General features: G+C 40.6%; 1 protein-coding gene across 1 annotated transcript; it reads right to left on the bottom strand.

Annotated features, from left to right (window-relative positions):
• Positions 1-1,784: 1,784 nt before the first annotated feature.
• Positions 1,785-15,543, bottom strand: CAT (catalase). Its single transcript, XM_030949981.1, has 13 exons — positions 15,255-15,543; positions 11,478-11,649; positions 10,493-10,603; positions 9,021-9,151; positions 8,303-8,407; positions 7,842-7,967; positions 7,245-7,436; positions 6,365-6,517; positions 6,109-6,247; positions 4,969-5,099; positions 4,552-4,659; positions 3,918-4,004; positions 1,785-3,491 (listed from the first exon to the last, which is right to left on the bottom strand). Exons 1-13 carry the CDS (start codon positions 15,318-15,320, stop codon positions 3,426-3,428), a joined length of 1,587 nt encoding a protein of 528 aa, XP_030805841.1. The 5' UTR covers positions 15,321-15,543; the 3' UTR covers positions 1,785-3,425.
• Positions 15,544-23,766: the final 8,223 nt, after the last annotated feature.

Below are 23,766 nucleotides of genomic sequence, written 5' to 3'. Positions count from 1 at the left end.
ACACAGGCTCTGCTGTGTAATCCAGGCTGGAAAAGTGTCATCATCAACAGTCACCTATCAAATACTTCACTTGTTATTTTTACACCACTGCCTCGTTGTTCAGCCTTCATTTGCTTTCCCAGATGTGTAACAATGCACCACTTGACAACCTTCTGCAAACACAGGGCTGGTTTTGGGAATCTTCTTCATCTTACTGATCCATCCCAGCTGGAATCATCCTGAATGCCACAAACCTGGCAAAACTGCCTTAAATTCATTTACAATAATCAAAAGAGAGCCTCAGTTATTTTCCCAATTCTGTCCAAAATGACCTTAGGCCTCTGCTGAGGTTTAATCTCCAATGTCAGAGTTGTGGTTACGCTCAAGTCCACCTTTGCATGCCACAACCTGTGTCATGACCACACAACTCTGACCCCAAACATCAGCTCAGACTGAGCTCTGCAGTATTACCTGGGGAGGGCAAGGGTCAGGCTTTACCATGCACTGCAGATCTCTGCGTAATTTGTTATCAGCAGGAGATAAGAACACACAACCCATCAGTGGATCGATTCACTTCTGCAGCGCTGGGCTGGAGCCCCACAGCAATCTGAACTCACAGTGTAGAGAGAGTCACCGAGGGCTCATCCAGTCCAACCCCCTGCAGCAAACAGGGACAGCTTCCACCATCCCAGGCTGCTCAGAGCCCCATCCAACCTGGCCTTGAACAATTCCAGGGATGTGGCACCCATCACTTCCCTTGGAACCCTGAGCTGGTGCCTCATCACCTGCATAAAACATTTTGTGAGAAAATGATGACTCACCTGCCTGCAAGAATTCATGGATGAGATATACAAACAGAGAACAAACAGCCTTTTTCTGCAAGATGAGCAACAGGTATGGAATATTTGTCAAAACAAAGTGATTGGTTCACTGGAAGCTGAAATTATGGATATCCAAACACTGCTTAGCAGGCAATTCCCATCAATGGGCTGCACTAAGGAAAGGAAATCAGGGCTTTTTTCCAACATCTTTGAAGCACTGGAAAGTCTGATTCAAACCTACTTCACCCTTTTTCTCCCTACATAACATTTAGCAATCCCATGAACTTCCTCATCTCCTGCCACAGCTCACTATAACAAATGTGATTCTGAAATCTGCTCATGGTTTTTAGATATCCAAGTTCAAATATATCAGGGAAGGGAAAATAACCTAGGAATGAAGGCCCATTAAAAGAAGAGGTACTACTGGAGAAGCTGTAATTCCCCAAACATTAGTTTCAAATTCATTCCCAGATCCACTGCTGGAGATGTGCATCTAAAATACAACAGGAATAAGAAAATGTTGAGCAATTCTGCTTTACAGATCACTGAAATCATATTGCAACAACCTGGCAAAGGAATGTTTGATTTTAATTGAACAGAATACAAAAACAAAACAAAGCTGCTATTCTGTCATGTCAGCAGTCTCTTTACTCTCAAAATAAGGAGGTGTAAATGGGTTTATTGTCTTATTTATTTGAAGAAATAACATTATTGTTCTTCCAGTGTTGCCTAGCGCTCTCCACAGCTTTGGGAAAAGCTAAGTTTTCTGTACACTTGTCACAGCCAGTTTAGCATAGATCACAGTTCATTTAAGTCATTTAAACACAACTGTGGAGTTGAAACATGAGTTTTTAAAACAAAGGCAGCTGCAAAAACTACATCCAACCTACAGCTTCTGCACCACCTCCAGAAAAAGAGATGAAGGGATGTATGAACTTCCTAAATTAACACAAAGAATTGAAGACATTTGCACAGAAAACATGGTGCCAAGAGATTTTTCATTCCATTTATTTCAGAAATAAAAGAAGACAACAAAATAAATCACTTAGCAGACAAAACCAAAATTAGATGATTAGGCCTTGTTTACTCTTTTCCAAAACTTGTTAGGATTCTCTCCAGCACAAAATATTCCCACCCAATCATCATGCCTGATAATCCCACATGCCTGATCAGGTAAAAAGCAAATGGAATCCTAGAATACAGTAGGTTATCAGTTCATATTATGTTACTGCACCTCTACCCCAGCTGATTTTTTACAAGAGCTTGGTAGATAAACGAATTGCAGAGCAAGTAACATTCTCCAAAATTTAACAGAACAGCATTTAGTATCTACTCTTCTTTACCTGCCACCATTCCTAGGAATTCACACTTAAATCAGGAAGTAATCTTAGTCAAAATACAACTCAAGGCAGACGCAGAAATGCAGTGATTATTGACAAATCACCCCCAAACTGCTATGATTTGAATTTTTTACATTTGCTTGAGTTAAGAGCAGTAGCTGGGCTCTGAAGTGCTTTGCATTTAGCTTGGACAATAATTATCACATAACTGGGGTCCCAAGATTTTTTGCACAATTTAACTAAACTGCAAATGCTGGGTAACATTACAGCATGCCTCAAATCAGATTTTAGACATTTGCTAGATATTTACATTTATACAAACATGATGCCTTAATTAAAAGATCACCCTAAAAATTAGCCCTGGCTTGATCAAGAAATAGCAACAGCAGATTATTGCAGTAAAATAAGAATTTCAACAACCACCGGGAACAGTTTTGAAATTTCTTGAGCTTGAATTTCAATATTAATGCATTAGAAGGTTTATTTATTAACATTTGGCATGTTTAATATTTTTCTATTTAAAGTCTTACAGATTAAAAAGAACAAATTACTCTCCTACCCCTGAAAGTACTGTAAGATGTCATCAATTTAGCTGAACAGTGCATGGAATAAAATATCCTTTGCTACCTCCCCTATGACAGTTATATCCCAACACAGCATTAGTAAGCAAAGATTATCTTAAAATATATGTTGGGAATAAGACTGAACTGTATTTAGATTAAACTCTGTAATTAGCTTTGTCTCTCTCAAAAGGAATGAGACACACCAACATTTTACTCTCAAGGTACTGGGTATTGGTTTACTTCTGGAAGGCCAAAAATGAAATTCAAGAGGTGTGTTTATAAACACAGACAGATAGTTAATTATTTTATTAGAAATACTGAACAGCATCAACTTTTTAAGCAGTTTCTCCATGAGGGCAATCACAGTGTCCTTATAGAAATTCTACTGTGTGATTTAGTCAAGAAAGTTGTACAACAAAAAAAATGAAGCAGTATTTTGATTAAATTTCTGTTTGCTCCTAGAAATGAAGACAATTTCTTATCCATGAGTTGTTTAAAAATCCCCTAAATTGTTATCAAGCAGTAAAGCACTAGTGTTGAAAGGCACTAGGATTGGAGCTTGTGTTACCTGGTTGCGAGTACAGACAGCACTTGAGAGCTCAGTAAATCACACCTGTAAAACTCTCCTGTGCTTGGACCCAAGTCTGCTACATTCATTAACGTGTTGGACAGGTTCTTGTGCAGCTGGAAGGATGCAAAATTCAGAGCAGATCTCTGCAGATTTACAGGTTGGATCTTTCCTTGACAGACATACGAGTTCTGGACTGTGTGTACGTTCTAATTACATCCTGAAAATAAAGCAAGAGAAAAACTCAGAGCAAGTTCCATTTAAAGTAAAGAACTGCAGGAAAAAATTGAATCAACTGAGTTGTTGTTCTTTGGAGCAAGCACTGAGCCTAGGAAAGGCTTGTGGCAATGTTTCATTACCATCTCAAAGGGTGGGTAACCAACCTGAACACATTTTATATCATGTACAGCTACCTTCCAGAAACCCTACAAACCTCAACTGAAACAAAGTCTTTGTACATCACCAGTTAATCAACATTTAATTGTTATTAGAGTGATGTTTTCTTATTCTGCAATTCTACAAGCACTGACTTCTGGCCTTCAGCTCAAATGGGGATCAAGACTAATTTCTCATGTCATTGGATTTCCAGGAGAAGCCAAAATAACTCACAGCCAGTCAAATGCAGCTACAAAAATCATTACTGTACCTTTTTCCCACCCTCAGCATTGTATTTGTCCAGCAAAGCCTGGATACAGGCTCCATAACTAGGATGAACATCAGTGAAGTTTTTCACCTGCACAGGAAGACAAAGCAGAAAAGGCAATAAGATTTTTTTCCTCCATTTCAAGAGGGTTCTTTACCACACCTCCTGGGCTACAAGCAGTAGGTATCATAAGGAAGAAAAGTTTAATTCTGATCAGTTATAAACAAGGTATGAACATCTTCAAAGACGATTTCTGTTATGCCACACAGAGCTCATTCCCAATTTAAACGAAGTTGCCCTGGGAAGGATGAGATCCAATCCCTCCTTGGCCCTCATTGCCTTCTCCTTGTTTAGAGCAAAACCTTACTCTGGCAGTCATCTGATTTTTATAACACCAAGCTAAACATATGTTCAACACCTGTCCCATTCTTCCCCCCAGGAAAAAGTTACTTTAACATGTTATATATTGATGGTATATTGTGTAAATAGGCAAATACTTAAGTATGAGAATTCCTGAGTAAGAAAAAATCCAGCCGTTTCAGAGAATTCCTGATCTCCCTTTCCAGAAGCCATTACAACAATAGCTGGTTACTAGGCTGGTAGGAAGCCTGGAATAAACCCCAAAGAGAGCACTTACAGCTCGTTTCTGAATGAAGAGCTGGGCATCCTTCAGATGTTCTGCAATGTTCTTACACAGCCTCTGGCGCTCTTCCTCATTCAGCACTTTGAGGTAGAATTCTCGCACCTGGCCGTAAAGGAAACAAAGGTTTATTTTGATAGTCCCAAAAGTGAATAAAAATAGCTTTCACTTCCTAGTCAAGCAACACTTAAAATACTCAAAACATTTAAAAGGCAGACAATCTGTCAGGGTTTTTTTTTTGGCAAACATGCCAACAACTCCTTCTCCAAACACTAATGGCAAGAAAACGAGTCACAGCCTCTACCTAACAATGCCCAAAATCTGAATTTCAGATTGTGTGAGAACTCATACTAACACACACCCTACACACTCCTCATTGTGTGCCAAGCAGCACAAGCCTTCCCACAGCCCCACCTGGGTCACGTTGTCCTCATTGGCACTGTTGAAGCGCTGTACGTCCCCTGAAGCAAACATGCGGCTCTCCTTGAACTGGGGCTGATCCTCAGGACCAATGAAGCTGTTTGGGTAATAATTTGGAGCACCACCTGGGAAAAAAATAATCCCCAAACCAAAATCAATCAGATGGCACCACTTTCAAGTAAGTCAGAAGACAGAGGATGTTATTTGCTTGGAGGAATCTAAATCAATTACTCAGTTACTATTAGTTTTATTAAAAACAGCTGACAGCATTTTTCTGTCAACACCTTCAAGCCAGTACTTAACAGCACCTGCTACAAAGAGAATTTCCACAGCTTTTTCCAGAGAATATTGATTTGATTCAAAAATAAGAAAACCTGGCCACTCTCACAAGAATACTTCTCAATTATGATAGTCATGGTTGAAGTTTAAGGCAGCATAAAAACACAATCATTTACATATCTGAAGTACTACAGTGCTTCCCTGTGTAGGGGGTATATTTTAAACACGTAGTGAACTAAGAGAACTACATAAAAATAAACTCATTATCTATTCTGGGACAAGAACCGCTGTCCTCAAGTTCCTGTTTTTCAAATATTTCCCTCTCCTCCCTCAGCAAGTGTCTGAATTCATAGCCCAGAGGAACACATATTTTGGCATGAGCCACAGCTTAAGTACATCCTTGTTTACTCTCAGGTGGAAAACAGCCACTATTGGGCAAACCCTGACAGAACAGAAGCTGCTCAGTAGAGGGGAAGTGACAGCTCTACTCTTGGCATTTTCACTTTTGTCTTTCACAATCTCTCAGAAATCTGAAAGCAAAGCAGTTTAGTGGACTGAGCCAAGTCAGTCTCTAAAACCTGACTGTGGGTATTCTCCCACAAACTGCTTTCCTGTTAAAAGCCTTTTTATTAAGTTTTAAACACACCCTAAGCTTCACTTGCTTTTTATACTTTTAAACAAACTCCTCATCTTGTATCCAAATATCCCAAGTCTCCTTTACCAGATTAACAGAGAAGATATACAAGCATTCTACACAAGTACGTAAAGATAATAAACATGGATCTTAAGCCCCCTGTGAACTGAAGAGAACGCTGCAGCCCATGCCTAAGCATCATTATATTGAAAGCTGGCTACCTTGGTTGTCAGAAACAGTCATTGGCCCATCCCTCTGGTAGTTGGCCACCCTGGCTCTGAAGGGACAGTTGACAGGGATCTGCAGGTAGTTGGGGCCCAGGCGGTGTCTGTGGGTGTCAGGATACGAGAAGAGGCGTCCCTAAAACATTGAGCACAAACATGAACCACCACTTGTAAAACACTGGGGCATGTCAACTCAAAGCTTCCATAAAGCAGCAAAGTAACCAGTGCTCCTCAGGTCACACCTCCTGTTTACCTGCAGCATTTTGTCAGGGCTGGGCTCAATTCCAGGAGGCATGTTGCTAGGGTCATAAGCCATCTGTTCCACCTCTGCAAAGTAGTTGACAGGATTCCTGTTCAAGACCAGCTTTCCCACAGGGATGAGAGGGTAGTCACTATGAGGCCAAACCTGTAAGACACAACACACATCCAGTAAAATCAACATTATTACAGTATTATGCAGCTTAACTGCCAGGCAGAATTCACCTGATTCCAGTCTAGGTTAAGAAAATACATTACTGAGTTTCTTTTCTCTTAACAAACATTGAGGAATGTCTTATTTTCAGAAGCCTTTTGCAATTAACACAGATTATTAATGCAACTTATTTCATCATCCCAGCATAATCTCAGCACTTGAGTACTTGAATGAAATACCCGCAGGCCCTTGAAAAGGTGCCTAGCGAAGCAGGGTGTGGGTGGAACTGGTGGCACAAATGTTTTCAGCTCCTTCAAAATGCTTAACTGGCTTAACTGGCCTTTTCTGTGCCATCTGAGCTGCACTTTTAAGTTCAAAGGTCTTTAGCCACTTGGGGAGAACGGTGTTAGAGGTAAAAAAGAGTTTATGCAATGCTAGTTTAACTCAGCGTCTTTCAATGAGGCATTCCTAGGAGCAGCTATTGGAAGTGGGACAAAATGAGACCAGCAAGGCTCAGGGTGTGACTCTGATCTGAGATCACACTTCTGAAGTGCCATGGGATCTACAGGCCTGGAATCAAGCCCTACCCATATTTCCCTGAGGAAGAGTAACATCAGATATAAAACAACTACAACTTCATCTCCAGAATTCCTGGCTCTACAATAAAGAATACACTTAAAAACTACCTGAAACTGAATATTCCCAGAATTATCAGACATACCTTAGTCACATCAAAAGGATTAAATGGGAACTTCTCTGCTTCTTCAAAGGTCATAACCTGAATGTAGAAGGACCATGAAGGAAAGTTCCCCTTGGCAATGGCATTGTAAAGGTCCCGTATGGCATAGTCAGGATCAGTAGAAGCCAATCGTCCTGCTTCCTCCACAGAAAGGTTTTTGATGCCCTGGTCAGTCTAAAAGCAATGAAAGCACCAGTTACAGCATGCAGAAAGTACTGCAGAGATGATTCATCAAGAATGGATTTTAACAAGATTTATAATCCAAGAATGAGATTGTCCAAGTTCTAACTTCTGGTAACTTGAGTTCAGACTTATAGTACATTCAACAGCTGCCTTCCAGATAAAAATCAGTTCACTGACAGTGCTCCATTAACAAGAGACAGATGCCCAAATAAGAGTTTCTTACAGTCTAGTAAAGAATAGAAGAAGAAAGACCTCTCCTACTGGTTAAAGGTATGAAGCTGATACTCAACAAGGACTCCACAAACCTTTGAGCCTGAATTAAATTTGAAAAGTCACAGAACTTTATGGTTTTTATCCAGTATGATGTATAGTTCCAATTAAAAAAAAAATCAATACCTTGGCATGGAATTTGCAGTAAACTGCGCTTCCATCAGCATTAACCAGTTTGAAGGTGTGTGATCCATATCCATTCATGTGGCGATAGCCATCGGGAATGCCACGGTCACTGAACAGGAAAGACACCTGAAGAGAAGGATCAAACAATATAAATGGGCTCAGCATATCAAGGAGAAAGTCTTCACTCCAGACTGTTTGTTTATTGTGTTAATCTGCATCACTGGGAGTTATGTTAATGTTGTCAGGAATTCCTTGAGGAATTTCTACTTTAAGTGTTAATGAAATAAAACTGACTCCCCTGTAAGCATAGGCAAGTATGAATAATTTAAAATAATATTTAAATAAAATATAAATAAGACTATGTAGACTTCTAAATCAAACATGGAAAAGAGAGAGTTAAAAACCTGCTGTCATAACATTATTATCTTATCATACAAAATAAAGTCACGGGAAAAGCTTACTTGATGCAAAGACTCAGGGCGAAGACTCCAGAAGTCCCACACCATATCTGGATCCTTCAGATGAGTCTGAGGATTCCTCTTTTGGCTATGGATGAAGGATGGAAACTAATTTGCCCAGAAGTTTAAAAGGAAAAAGAGTGAAAAGAAAGAAAAAAGAAAGACAAAGCTGTAAGATCACTGAAAAACAAAATCTTATACTGCCATACCCTTCCTGCCAAACACATTAATTCACAGACCAGTCAGTAAAATTAGGGTAATGTCAAACATTCACAATTAGAATAAACAGAGATAAAGAATGCTTTCATTTTGTGGTTGATAATGTGAGAGATAAAACTGTTCAGATTTGTATATCTGTGTTTATGTGACTCAAATGAATACAGAGATACTATGAAGTATCTGTGCAGAACTCCTGCACTCAAGGAAAACCCCTCTGCTAACTGCTGTCAAACTTATGCCAAAAGACCAAAAGCCCCAGATTTAATAAAAATAATTGGCAAGAAGGTTTTAAAGTGAAAAGTTCAAGTGAAAAGTATGAAACCATATAGGTTATCAAGTTCTAGTTCTTTATTTACTTTTGTTTAAGAACATCTTTCCAAGTAAAAAATGTTCAGACAATCTGACCAACAACCAAGTTTTGCTTCTGCGGGAAGCCAAAACAAGATGTGAATGAACTTTTGGGCTTTCTCACCAAGTACCCTCACCTTTTGTGCTTACTCACCAACATTGCATCCCGAATAAAGAAGATGGGAGTGTTGTTTCCCACAAGATCCCAATTCCCATCCTCTGTGTAGAACTTCATGGCAAAGCCTCGAGGGTCACGAACTGTGTCAGCTGAGCCAGATTCTCCAGCTTGAAGAAATACATGAACACACAGAAGTGTTAGGATAGGAAATGCATATAAATATGAGCTGAAAATAGGCCATAAAATCCTAAAAGAGCAAGGTTTGTTCCAGTCTTTTCTACACCAAGGAACTGTAGGAATATTTTCAACAATGCTTCAGGTACTGTGAGTTTTCAAAGTGTAAAGCCAACCAAACATTCAGGCCACAGTTAAAAAAAAGGAAAAAACAAGTATATCCACTTGAGACAATTAAGAGTGGAATTTGCATTATCACTAAGAGAGACATCATCAGATTTTAAGGCTGAATCATCTAAACCCATATTTGTTTCTGTGCACCAAATCCCAGTGGAAAGCTCTCATCTGAAAGGTAGCAATCTAACCAGTGTGCCTAATAAAACACTATGGAAGAGCTGTAATCCGTTTAATTCCTCCTGCTTCACCCAGGATGGGATTTCCAATGGGAATTTAGACCAGAGCACAAGTGCTTAGCACAACACCTGAGCAGAAGTGATCCAGAAGTGCTCAGAACAGCGAATGCTGAATTGTGATGAAATCGGTAGGACGCTCATTCTCACGTTAAAAACCCTGTGTATTCCAGAAGAGCAGGGAGGGAACCTGTCCAAACAGGGCAGGCAAAGGGAAGGGAAGGATGCAACAACCTGCTCCAGCAGCAGTCCACATTTCAAACTCAATCCCATATCCTTACCCTGTACAACACTCAGGACACCCTAAATCCTAAGGGATTTAAGACTGGAAACAGCCCATAGGCCGAAGTCAGCAGCTCCCTAGCCTTGCTGGACTACTTTTTCCTCTCCAGTACTTCCAGAACTGAATCCTCATTAGGATTTCTTTTCTTTTAAATACATGCACATCATGAATTATAATTTTTCTATCAGACAAGCTATTGATCACAATCAGCTTCAAGTAATAGCATTGAAGATTTTGCTAGCTTCTGAATTCCAATCTTTAAGAAATCAGTTTATTTATGGAAGATTGTTTGGTTTTATTTGCCCAGTATTTAGTTTACATCATTCATCCCCAAAACATCCCTGCAGCATAAGAGATCATAGGTATTTAACTTGTAAGTGTTGATTGTGATCCAACTAGAAACAAAGCAAGCTTTCTGTCAGAAAAAAACAGCTGGGGCTGCCCTCTCTCACATATTTTAGACAGAAAAGAGTCTCCAGAGAGCTCTGAAAGAAAGGGGCAAAAGCTGCTTAAGGTCTTCCATGGAAGTGAATTTCAGAGAAGATGAAGCAAGCACTACAGACACCCTTAGGTGCCCTACAATGCAAACAGTGCTCTCAGGGCACACATGCAGAAGACACAAAGTGAATTTAGAACCTTACCAACAGTGGAGAAGCGGATGGCAAGCGGAGTCCTTTTCCCAATGTGCTCAAACACTTTTGCCTTACAGTACTGGGTGATATCATGAGTGACTTCAAAATAGCCAAAGGCTCCTGAAGAACAGCAAGTTCAAAATATCAGATCTAGGTACCTTCCTCCCACTCCCAACTTCTCTGTTGTTAACATATAACTTCAAGTCCAAGGGAAGTACACCAGTTTAAATAATGCTCTAAACACTCCATTTTCTTTCACAAAATTGATTTAACACAAGCTATTTGCTCATTCTCTCCTCCTTAACTGACTGTTAGCAGCTCCCAGCAGCGGCACAGAAGATGCTCTCCTGCCAAGATCTGTGTATTCATCTGGGAGCAAGGCAGGTATTTCTTTAATCCTTCTATGAGTTGCAGAATTTTTGGTGCATCTGTAAGCTGGGTGAAGCAACACAACCCCTTCCACCCCCACAGAGGAAATTTTCCCATGTACAGTCGTATTTTGAATACAGCCCCGTGTTTGCTTCTTCTAGGCAATGCATGACAAAACTCAGGGTACTAATTCTACCTTACTAAGATCAAGAATAATTTTTTAAAGGTTTAGGTTTTTTTTTTTTAAATTTAAATATTAGATTATCAGCTTGCTTTGGCAGACATACATTAGAAGACAAAGCCAAATTCTCTATTAAGTAACATGCAAACAATACTAGATAGAGATGGGGAGATGAGACAGAAGAAGCAGAGACTACAACAGATACAGTAAAAATTGAAGGGCTATAACCACATTTTCTCTCATTTTTGTAAATAATTTTTCAGTGCTTCAAGTTTTGAGTTCTTTTAAACTAGGCCTTACCACTGTTGTTTCTATACAACATATATTTATTATAGCTAGTAACACTAAATCATAAATAACAATGTAATTTATGCATCACAATCTACACATTTACTCAAAAGCTCTTTAATTCTACACAGAGGAAATGTGTGATTTTAAACATACCTGCCCCTTTTGCATGCACAACTCTCTCAGGAATCCTCTCTCTGTCAAAGTGAGCCATCTCATCAGTGAAAACAACATCTTGGACAAGAAGAGGCCCACGTGGCCCCACTGTCAGGATATTCAGCTTATCCCCAGTGGGGTTCCCAGCACCTGTGGTCAGGACATCTGGTTTCTGGAAGCAAGAGAAAGTCACTTTCAACACCAGAAATTAAAAACCCTCTGGATCTGAGCCACACAATGTGCATGACTGTTCAACCATTACATGTCACAGAACACATCAACAAGAAGTGGCAAAATGACTTCAGATTCTGGGGGAAGTTACAGAACATACAGATGTTTACCTAAATCACAGAGCTAAGTTTAAAGACAATTTAAGAAGGGGAGCTGAAGTCATGTAAAATCCAGTAATGTTTTCTGTGGTGTTGCTGCTCAAGACTACTGATCTCGCTTCAAGAAAAATATGGGGTGGGGAAAAAAAAAAACTAAAACAGGAGCAGCTGCTGGAAAATAAGGGAGAAAGGAGAGGAAGAAGGAGGTCATGTCAGTACAGGGGTAGAGACATAAGGAGAGAGCTACAGGCAGACTAAAATGAGGTTTCCTTAATTAGTGTTGGTCTGAAAGAGTTATGGAAAACAACAGAAGTAGGAACACCTGAGGAATCATCATTTTAGACTCCTGCACCATGGAAGGACTAAGATTAACACAAGCCCTAAGAAGCTCCACTGCCAGGAAATGTCCTACAACTTCAAGAAACACCTGCACTAGAACTGAGCGCACTCCTACTTTCTCATAAAAAGTTTCCAGTAGAAAAGACTTTATCTGCATCACATGTGAGGTTATATGCTCCTTTAAGGCAATATTCCCGGTTTACTGGGTGCTGTGGAAAATGTAGTGAGAAAAGCACATCAGCTCCAGAGACCTGCTGGTCGCAGTTTTCAGTTTTTTCTGAAGTACATCTATTGTCAGGAGCCTTGTAAAGGACTTAGAAGAACACAAAAACAAATAAGGACAAAGGAAAAAATAAAGGAAATAAACACAAAATTTTCAACAGGGCGAGCTTAAATAGAGTCACAGATTCCGACCAGCTAACAATAAATCCATCACAGTTTGCACTAAACTGACAATTCCATATGGGCTCTCTATCCACACTATCCAGAAGCATCCACACACCTGAACCTCGCCAGCACAAACTCCCTCAGCCCTTCCTGATGAGTTCTCCCTCTTTACAGTTCTATAAATGAAAAGGGATGGTGGAAAGAAGGAAGAAGCAACTCTTGATGAGAAAAGTATTCATTATTCTAACAGTGACTGCATGGGGTTCCAATTCTTACCCTACGTTCTGCTTTAAGGGGGTTAATTACTGCAAGCAGACAAAATTCCCATCTGATAGAAGATGGATTCCCCCCAAAATGCAGCTCACAAAGGCAAGGAAAGAACAATTATTCACATCCACACCCAGAGCTCTGGATGAGGCAGAGAACACAGGGAGTTCCAGACACCTTTGTTTCACTCAGGTCCATGAATAACCACATAAAAGACATTTGACAGGATAAGTGCACTTCCACTGTGTTCCTACTAACGTGCAGCATGTGCTACTGCAGCTGGCTTGGATTCCCAAAATATCCACCTTCTTTATTGCTCCTGCACCACTTCATTAGCATAAAGCTTTAAGCATATATCCAATTCCTTTGGGATGCCTGGAACCCTCACCTACACTGAAATCTGCACAAACATTATAAAAGACAATAAGTAACTGGTTACGAGCATAAACATGATGTTCAGAAAGTTACAGGGAAGTTAAATACAGCCAAATTGTATTTCAAGTCAAACAAACAAGCATCTCCTTAAATCAAAAGGTTATCTATAGCTTCTTATGGGAAATATGCAAGAGTAGAAATTGTTCTCAGTATATTTTCCACTGTTTATTTATTACAGACAAGACTATTCTATAAAGCCAATATTTAAGGCCACCAGAAGTAGCTGCTAAAACCACAACTTGTTGATATTAAGGCTATTAAAAAAATTAACAGCTTTGTGGCTGTACAGTCTCCTTTGTGTAGGCAGACTTTCTAGTGTTCACATTAGAAGTAAAGAATATTCATTTACTTAGTGGAAGGAGATAGTCACTTTAGTTTCAGGATAACGTTATGTGGGGCATAGAAAGTAAGTTCCAGAGAGGAAAAAAACCCACACCATAGTTTAAAGAAGAACTCTCATACTACTTTTGGACCTGAGTTTGTTTGATGCCTGTGTTTTCTTTCATCTGGTTGGGAGCTGCACACAGCCCAAACCTTGATAGGTAAGAGCTTTCAAATCGGTATTTCATTACAGCACTAACCTGCCACGACAAAAAGAAGGGAAGGAAAGCCAGGAGAATTTTAGTCGCTGCTGTAGCAAACAGCACACATCAAAGTGCACACTTCCAGGCATTACTGATACTTTGCACCTCATACAACTTACTTTAAAATTCTAATAAGTCCTCCCTACTTTCTATCTTAAAGTCTCATGACTCCTTATGCAACACAGACTTTGGGTTGCCTCCCAATCTCCAAATTAACCTTGGCCTCTTTTCAAACGCTGCTTTGCTAAAGAAAAGCTGACATCCCTACAAAAAGAATTACTCATGGATAAAAAAGGAACTATTATGACACATGCTAGGATACGATGGAGTCACAAGTCATCGGGTAGTCTTCACACTGTACCTTTGAGAACCGAGAGAAAAAATAAAATTAACACGACTTAACAGTTCCAGTGGGAACTGAGACTTCCACTTGCATCTTGCAAGATTGCCACTTAAAACCAGTACAAAGTGTATTTAGTAGCAAATATACATTTCTGTCAGAAACGACACGTGGAAACTGTCACAGCGACATGATGAAGAAGGGAAGTGAACTCTTGCAACATTTACACCTTAACCTAGATATCTGGAGTCTATTCTATATCTTCAGATGACCAAATGCCATGCTGTTGATTACATGTCCTTATGATTTCAGTCAGCCACCTGTCCCAGTCCACTTCATAGGACCAGAGAATGGTTTGGGTTGGTTGGAAGGGATCTTCAAGGTCATTGAATTCCACCCTCTGCCACGGGCAGGGACACAGGACACCTCCCACTATCCCAGGCTGCTCCAAACGCCGTCCAACCTCGCCTTGATCACTTCCAGTGATGGGGCAGCCACGGTTTCTCTGGGAAACCTGTGCCAGGGTCTCACCACTCTCACAAGAAAGAATTTCTTCCTAAAAAATTCACTTCAGTCCGGTCACGCAGAATACGCTGAGCTGGAAGGGAGCCACAAGGATCACCGAGTCCAACTCCTGGCCCTGCACACATTACTGAACATGCTTTATCCTTTCTATTATTCCCTAGTCACATTTCCACCGGGCTCTACCGCTGTGACAGCAAACCGAAACGCAAATTTCTGATTTAACACAGAAAAAAATCGCCCCCATCCCTGCCCGCGGGCCCGCAGCGCAGCCCCGGCGCTGCCGGGCAGGAGCGGCCGGGGCCAGGCAGCGCTGCCCGCCCGTGTCGCTCGGGGCCAGCTGGCAGCCTCCATCCCTCCGTGCCTCACTGCTCCCGGGCACAGCTCCAAGCCGTGGGGGCGAGGCCGGGACGGGCCGAGGGCGCCTCGCCCTCCGCCGCTGCGCCAGGGACGCCCGGGCACTCGGAGAGCCGCACCCCGCGGAACTCTGCGGGGCTCTGCGCCCTCCGGCGCCGCGGCTCCCGTGGGATGCGAGACATGGGGGTACCGGGGAGCGGCGGTGCCCGGCGGGTACCTGCGAGCCCCGCTGGTTCTTCCAGTGCTTCAGCTGGTTCGCGGCGTCGTCCCGCCCGTCGGCCATTTTGCGGTCTCCGGCGACCCCCGAGGCAGCAAGGGCGGCGCGGAGGGGAGCGGCGGGGCTGTGTTCGCTCCCGGCGAGAAGGCAGCAGCAGCGGGAAGGTCAGGCCGTGGCCCGGTCACGCTGTCACCCCGCGGGGACCCTGCACCGCCGCCGCGTCCCGCCCGCAGCAGCCGCGAGTAGCGGGAGGCACCGCCAAAACAGCTCCGCTCCCGCCTGCGCCTGCCCCCGCTACCTCCTCGGCCAATAGCACCGCGGCCAGCCGCCAGCGCGAGTTCTGATTGGTCTAAAGACACGTCAATCATGGGCTGGGAGGTCCCGCCCCTCCTCGCGCTGTGAGGTGGAGGCCGGCGGCGCTGTTGGGCTCCTTTGAAATTTAAAGGAAATTTACCAATACCCCAGCGAAATTTACCAAAATCCTTGCGAAAGGGATTTTTCGGCGGTAATCGCATTGTTGAGATGCCGGAGATTCCTAAAACTGCTGGTGGTGGAGGCGTTGTGCAGTGACAGAAGAAGTTACAGGTTCGCCATCGTGAAAGCTGCACCTACTTACGGAGTTTCTGAGGGAGGGTTTGCTTTAGCAGCGAAAAAAATATTTGTAAATTGCAAAATCAAAGCGACCGGTATATAACTACATAAATTATGTAACTATATAAATTACATCAGTGTATAACTATATACGGGTTTATTCTTGTATTGGTGCCTGAAATGGAGTAGAGATGGTTCACTTTGGTCATATGCATCCAAGAAAAGAGCATTTCTTTGGTGACTGGTATTTTTAACCTTTAAAACCCACCCAGTTCTGAATTATATGGTTATACTTACAAATTATGAGTAAATATGACGCAAGTAGTTTTGATAATACTGCAGAAGGTCCCTGGCTTGTGGCCAATGCATCTGCTGAGGGTGATAGGAGTGATAAAAAGCTGGTTATTTTTCCTATTTCTGAGGTTAAACCTTTGAAATATGCAAATAATCCATCTTAAACTCCTTATCTGCAAGATTATATCTACATTCTTTGTCTTAATAGATACAAAGAACAGTCAAACTTGTTATTTCAAGTCGACAATTGCTTTATCTGGTATGTGTTATTATGGATTAGAGAGTTACAGCTCCCAAATTCAGGTCTGCACTATACAGGGGATATCATTACTTCTACTTCTTTTCTGCAGAATTAAGAACAGCAAACTCCTTTTTTGTCTTCTTCATCCTTTATTAGGACTTTTTTTCATGTCTTGAAGCCTCATAATCTTTTCTGCTTCAGCATGATAACTAACATCATTAAGAAGGGCAAAAAAGATTGCTTATGTTTCTCATATTTTTATATAAAATATCCATCAGCAGACTACACCTAACACCTCCTAGATTTAATAATAGGATTGCTCACATATTTTTTTTTAAATCAATAATTGCTATTTCAGTTTGCTTAACCAGCAAATTGGGGGAAATGTGAACATTTTCTTGAACAGTCAATATTTGCTTTTCTTTTACACTTTAACACTTTAAATTTTAAGCAGGCCAACATGTTTAGATAAACTTGCTGGTCACAAATCTGTTTCAAAGTAAGAGTAACTTGTAAAAATATCTTTCCTTTCCTATGAACCCTTCTTATTATATGCTAGAGGAAAGGATATATGTGCATATACATATATATATATATATATATTTACCTGTGTATGCCTGCATAAAAAAACAAACAAGAGATTAAATATTGGCTAAGGAAATATGCAAACCCCAAACCAAAACCCAGGAGAGAGAAGGTGGCAACGCCAGTGGCACCTATTGCAAGCAGTGTTTGCACTTCAGCTTAACTAAAACCAAGTGACTGCATTTCATAAGAAAGGTCAAAGGCAAAGTTCAGTGTGACACAAATACTTTTGCCTCTCACCTTGCTCTAATTTTGTCTTAGAAAATGTCTTTTCAGGAAAAAAAAAAAACAGTGAATGCTGGTTTGAATTCCACAGGTATCTGGCTATGAGTGCCTTCATTTTTTTCCTTTTCCCCCCTCTCTATCTTGATGATATTTGTTTCCTGCAGCACTTTATTTGCCTCCTGTTATATATCTGCATTAAGTAAACAAACTTCAAACAATTCCAAATTAATCATCTTTATTTACCTGGGGAGACTGGTTCTCTGCTGCCACATGACTTTCTCAGGCATGATCCAAACCACACTTTGCCCTTAATTAAGATTTGGGGAGATTAAAAGACAGAGTGCTTAGCATTTGTGTATTGTTGTATTTAAAGTGAGTTTAAACACAAACTGCAAGGTCAGTGTCACACATGATTGTGCTGTAAATAGAGTTTGCACATAGCTCCGTGATTTACACCCAAGGGAAGGATCCAGAATTAGTTGAGGAGCAGGTCAATAGTTCCTCTTGCTTTGCTAAATAAGTTCCACAAGCACTCCAAGCTTTCATGCTACATCTAGCAGCCCTCTCTGGCTGCCTTGGTCCCTACTTGCTCCGTGATTAAATCAGAGTTGCAAATGTTCCCAAGCTCCCTACAACAATATCTGTACACTCTGAGTGCCTCTGCTGCAGAGCCAGAGCATTTAACTCCAGCACAGAGCATGGGGGACAAGATGACTTTTAAAATAAGAGATCAGGAAAGAGAAGCACAAGAGAGAGTGTGCTGACTCCATAATTTAACTGATTATTGATAAGAACACTTACCACAGGATTGGGAGGCTTATTGACCCTTCTGCTAAAGATGCTCAAACTTGTATCTTCCAGAGGATCCAAATTATCCATCTGGAGGTGAGGCTTGGATGTGTTTTCTACTCTGACCCTCAAGGAATAAGGTCAGAAAAACATCAAAGCTCTGGTTCAGGCTCGCATAATAAAATTATAATTGATATGACTGAGTGTATTTTCAGCCACAAAAAAAATTCAGCTCCTGCATGTGGACCAGTTATGAAATAATATAATGAATCTATTCTCAAGACCTGGAATCTTAATTGGCCTTTATCAATATCTAATATTTATAGATTTGCAGTACCTCAGAAACCTTTTCCACTCATCCTTCTGTTGTCATGCCTGGTGTAAACATCTCAGGCACAGAAAAAGAATGGAAAGAGCAACAAAGAATAATAACATGGAGAGGATTGAGGGATAGGTATGGCAGCCACAGGCAGAAGTAGGTTGCTATTCTATTTTAGACAAAAGCAGAGATTTATTAATAGAAACAACAGATTCATGCCAGTTTTAATGCAATAAACAAAACATTCTGTCTGTGCTGATCCCCAACACACACCCAGGGCAATTTTGTATCTCCAGCTGGCAATTACACAGCCATGAAGTTCACGCTGTGAAAGGTCAGTCAGCCCCTGGGTGACACGTGCTGAGGTGTCTGACACGGTCTGTGGTGAGCACCAGAGATAGAACAAGAGATGAGTAACGATAAACTGGGGATCTCTGTATCTGTAAGAGAGGTCTGAACACATTTTGCAGCTTTGATGATAAGTTTGTCACCCAGTAACTTGCATTGTGCATGGCCTGTTTAATTTTGTGTTTTCAGCCATCAGATCTAATGGAAAACATGGAAAGCACTAAAATACATCTTCAGAAGAGGTGAGCTTTAGGGGATCATTGAGGAGACAACAAGGTAAGCAGGCAGGAAGTCTGACTTTTATGGGAAATAGCACACTGGACCGTCATTGGTCAGAATGAGATACTGAGATGCACAGAAAATGGGAAAAAATCACCTAGAAGAAAATCAGGGAAAGGAAGATAGGAAACTTTGCTTTGTGTTTTGTCATTTTTCACCCTCCTCTGCTGTAGTTATTAGGGCAAGGTCTCAATTTAAATTACTAGGAAAAAAAATTAGCCTCAAATATAGAAAAGTGTGTTAGAATATTAATAATTTATATGTTTCAAACATGTTTTTCTTTGCTTCTCTCATTCTCCATAGATGAGAATGACTTAAGTGATTTTGGAACAGTCATCTTCAACCTTTGAAGTTTGTATGGGGTTAGTAAATGCCAGTGGTCCTATACCTAGTCCTTTTTTACCAAAAATAGAATTTCCTTAATCTATATTAATTGTTTCTAATAATGTATTGCTTTTCATAAACTACTCGTGATAATCATTATGAAGAATTTGTGTTTCATACTTAGTGCTGCAAAGACATCTGCAATCTACTTCTTGAGATCAGTGAAGGAACAAAAACAGGGTAAGAAACGCAGCACTTTTCAGGTAGTGGGGTTTTCAAATACCTGGATACCTCAGTTCTGTGTTTTTACTCCTCAAAACTACACCATTAAAATGATTTCACATCATAGTTTTCTTTTTGTTAATGCAGATTTGATTTCCTTTCAACTTGGAGTGCCCACATGAATGTTTTTCTCCATTTGTTCTCCGTGCTATTAGCAGCATTGTCTGAAGTATCCACCCAGTGGCAGTTCATAAAACCTCCATTTTGGAACCTGATTTTGCCAATTAAAGCTTCATTCTGCATAAGAAAATATTTAAAGCTAAAGACAGCCATATTTTGTCCTGTTGTTACAATCAGAAGCTCTTAAGCTTTTAAATGGGTCAACCCTTGGTATGACTTAGTCACATGTTCTTTAAATTAGTCAAGTGCTTAATTAGCATGCTGGATGTTTGCATGTATAAATATAGATGCTTGATCCAAGAGATACTTTGATACTGTAGGTGTCATTTCATGTGTTCCAAATCCACAGAAAGAGGGGAATCCTAAATGAACAGAGCTTGAACCTGCAGAAAATGAAAGGCAATTAAAAACGTTGTCTGCCCAGCAGGACTGGAAAATCAGGCTATTATTTCATGGCCAGGAAAAATCAGATACATGCCTTTGAAAAGTTTGGAGAGATGTGTGTAGCTAAATGCATCAGTAGGGCTCTAGGCTGACACATAGAGATTATTGATATAATTCATTAACACCAGTGATGATGGATTTCAGCATGGCCCATACCTCAAATTTCAGTTAGTTTGGTACTAAACAATGTTAAAATTTGTTTTTTACAGTGATGATTTCTGAATTTCCTTGGGAATATGGGATTGTGTTGTTGACTGGAAAATAAAATATCATCACAGGGAGCTTATGGAGAAAAACCAACAACAACAGACATGGCATCCAGTGGAATAGCAACAAACCAGATGAATTTGTGGAAACCACAGCAAACATGGATGCTGGAAAACAAGGAAAGGCAAACAAGTGGATTTGTGAGATACTGAGAGAGGAAATGTCATTGTCTTTGAAAGCAATAGGAGGTAGAAATTCTCCAGACTTGATCTATTCACCAAGGCAGAGCTGAGAGGTTGGAGTCAGGCAACCAGTGGTGTTTAGGGGTCCTCAGAAATGCTGGATTGATCCCTTTCTGTTTCAGTGAGTTGGGAAAGATGGGGCACCCTGCAAGCAGAGGGACATCAAAGGCTCTTACCAGGTGACAATGGTGGCAGGCACACGTGGCATTTGTGTGCCAGGGCATCAGCAAGCACTCCACATGGGTAGTAATCCACTCTGCTGACTGGTTGGGTCAGCTTCCCATGGAATTGCCGCAAATTCCAGTGTGGAGGCAGCCTGCAAGATCCCATTGAAATAGCATTTTCTAGGTGTTTATAATCCAAATATAGTTTAAAATGTTTTCTCTTTTGCTTTTTTTTGGCCCTGAAAATACACACACACTTGAATATATTTAGACTGATTAATTTTTGATGTCTCTAACTGATTAATAGATGCTAAACATAACTGATTTTTTAAAGATAATTTCAATGAATTGTGAAATGCAGTTTGAAAAATCTGCTTTATTCCAGAAGATGGATGTAGCTGTCTCTTGAGGTGCCCTGTTTAAGAGCAATAACAACCATTTAGGTTTGTCCCTTGAGATGGTAGCAGTAGAGCACAGGGAATAATTAATCCTAGGACACCAGCACACTAATTAGTATTGCTGGAATCGATAGGAGTTTCAGTACCTTTGAAAATCAGGGTTTTTTTTGATGTGAATATTTTAGCCTTTTTTTTTCCACTTGAAGTAGCTGCCATTCTCAGTCTGTTTTCCATCATAACAGGAGACATCTAAGGATTGAAGAGTGGCAAAAAGTAAACCACCAGCTTAAACATCTTCATTCTGACAACATGAAAGGCTACCAAAAAAAATCCTGGGGTTAGTGGGATATTAGATAAATATAAAATAACTCTTGCAGCCCAGTGCCTGCCATCTGGCCAGCAGTTTGCTGGTGCCCTTTGCCCCAGCTATCAGCATTTGAGTTGTTGCTCCTGTCATTTCCTAAAAGCAATTAGTTCTAGATCATTATGGGTTGCAGAGATGGCCATTGATTTGTTTAACATTTACAAACTGCCAGGGACCTGCTCCTGAATTAATGTCCTGGACAAGCCCTTCTTGGCTGTTTTGAGCACAGGTAGGTGCATGGAAAACAAAGGGTGGATTTTTTCCTGCTCTTTAAGCCCAAGTCCTCTTTTATACATTTGACCTCATTTTTCTGTTCACAGAAAATTCATTGCCTCAAATAGGTAAGTTGGAATTATGGAAGCTCAAAATATATATAAAATAATTCCATAATTACAGTGTCTTTGCTTAGACATTTAGTCCATTTTTACACATCCTAAAGACTGCCAGCTTTTTATGTGTTTGAAGAACTGTGTTTCTAGAATGTTCATCTTCTTTACAAAAGTTGCTAAAATAATTATTTTGACCTAACATGGACACTGTAACAAATTGTTAGTGTGTTTTGGGATTCTTTTTTCCCTGAAGGCTGATGCTAAGCTACCAGGTTAATTGACATGTTTCTTTCCAGCTCCTAATTGCTACCTACACCCTGGCTGGACGTTTCTAAGATATTTACAAGAGGTTTACAAGCCCTTTACACTGCCAGGAAACCTCTGATGTGGGGATAAAAATGAAATACAGATCATAGCTTCCAAACCACCAAACTCATAAATACACCAAACCCTCCTGCACAGATCTACAGGGATCTATCCTATCAGCCTTCCTACCCAGCTTTTGTTGCATTTCCTATTTTCCTTGGATTGAGGGCAGTGGTTGAACAGCACAATTGGGTCTTCACCTGTAATGTGGACTTCCAAACAATTTTAAGAGGAATATACTTTTTCACTTAGTTTTTTTCAATGCTTTTGGTCTAAAAATATTTGATAAATCTTTACAGCTGCAACAAAGAGCACTACATCATATTAAGCATGGAAATTTGGCCTAGTTTTGACAACCAACTACTTTTGATTCCCCTAGGGTGAAAACAACTCTTTTTCAGTAGTCCTCTGGTTATCATATTATTTGAGAAGGTTCATTTTTTTTCCCTTGTCTTTTGCTATTAGTATGGTAGAGAGGTTCTTTACTTGTTTTCACAATGTGCTGATCCCTCTTCTGTTTGGTTTTTTTATCCATACATATTCCTTAAACTGAAAATAGTTTTCAAGATATGGAAGGCTGAGATATCTTGATTTTCTTGAGATTCTTGAGGCTTTTCACTGTCTTCGTCCACAATGATGATTTCCTCCTTTTCCTCCTCACCACTCCTTGGGATTGCAACCAATGTTTCCTATCCCATTGTACTTGAGAATTGTTTTTAAGTATTCCCCTGTGGACTGGAGGCAGACCTGGGTCTATCCCCTCTATTTTGATACTTTTGAACAGGGAGGTTTTTGTTGTGATTCATAGTGACTTATCCTACAATATCCACCCTCCATTCTTTGTTGTATTTAATCCTTTAGTCCAATTCTGATACATTCTGACTCACCATTTTATTAAGTGCTGATGGCTCCTGGAACAGCCCCACTTTTACTGAATCATCCAGACTGTTCCTATACTTTTTGGGGATTGGTTTCTGGCTGTGCCATGCACAGAACACTACAGAGCACTGTGACACTTCCATCACAGGTGATGTGTCCCGGGAATTCCTTCCCAATGATGCAGGCAAGGGGAAAAAAAGCATCATTATCTCCCCATTGCTCCCAGCATGTGTTTCATCCTGAGTGGCAATCACAAATTGGCCTGTCAGCCATCTCCTTGTTGGAAAAATATTCCTGGGTTATGTGATAACAAGCAGCCCTGTGTCATAACTGGAATTAGGGATCCGAGGAAGTGGATGGCGTTATGTTTATTCAGGCTGCACGTTGACAAGGTGGTTTCTGAGCCAACAGTGCTAATTAACAACGTGTGCCTATACTGAGCTGACAATTAGGTTTGAAACCTTGGTATGGGATTGCTTCTCTAATGTTTTTTTCCCCAGGATTTTACTTTTTGAGGTTGGAATTACACTTGCTCTTCTGCTGTAGCAAAACCATGGTGGGATACACATTCTGCATCTTCACAAGATGGGTAAGATGGCAAAAGATTGTTCATTCACATAAAAACTGGGAAGGGACATGCTGGAAAAGTGTGACCAGTGCATTATGGAAGGCTTTCTGACCAACACACTCACCTAGAAAGTTCCCATTAATTACTACACTCC

Source organism: Camarhynchus parvulus, chromosome 5 (assembly GCF_901933205.1).
Source record: "Camarhynchus parvulus chromosome 5, STF_HiC, whole genome shotgun sequence".
Classification (NCBI taxonomy): domain Eukaryota; kingdom Metazoa; phylum Chordata; class Aves; order Passeriformes; family Thraupidae; genus Camarhynchus; species Camarhynchus parvulus.
Note: the sequence above shows the minus strand (reverse complement) of the source record. Positions and strands in the feature narration are given on the sequence as shown.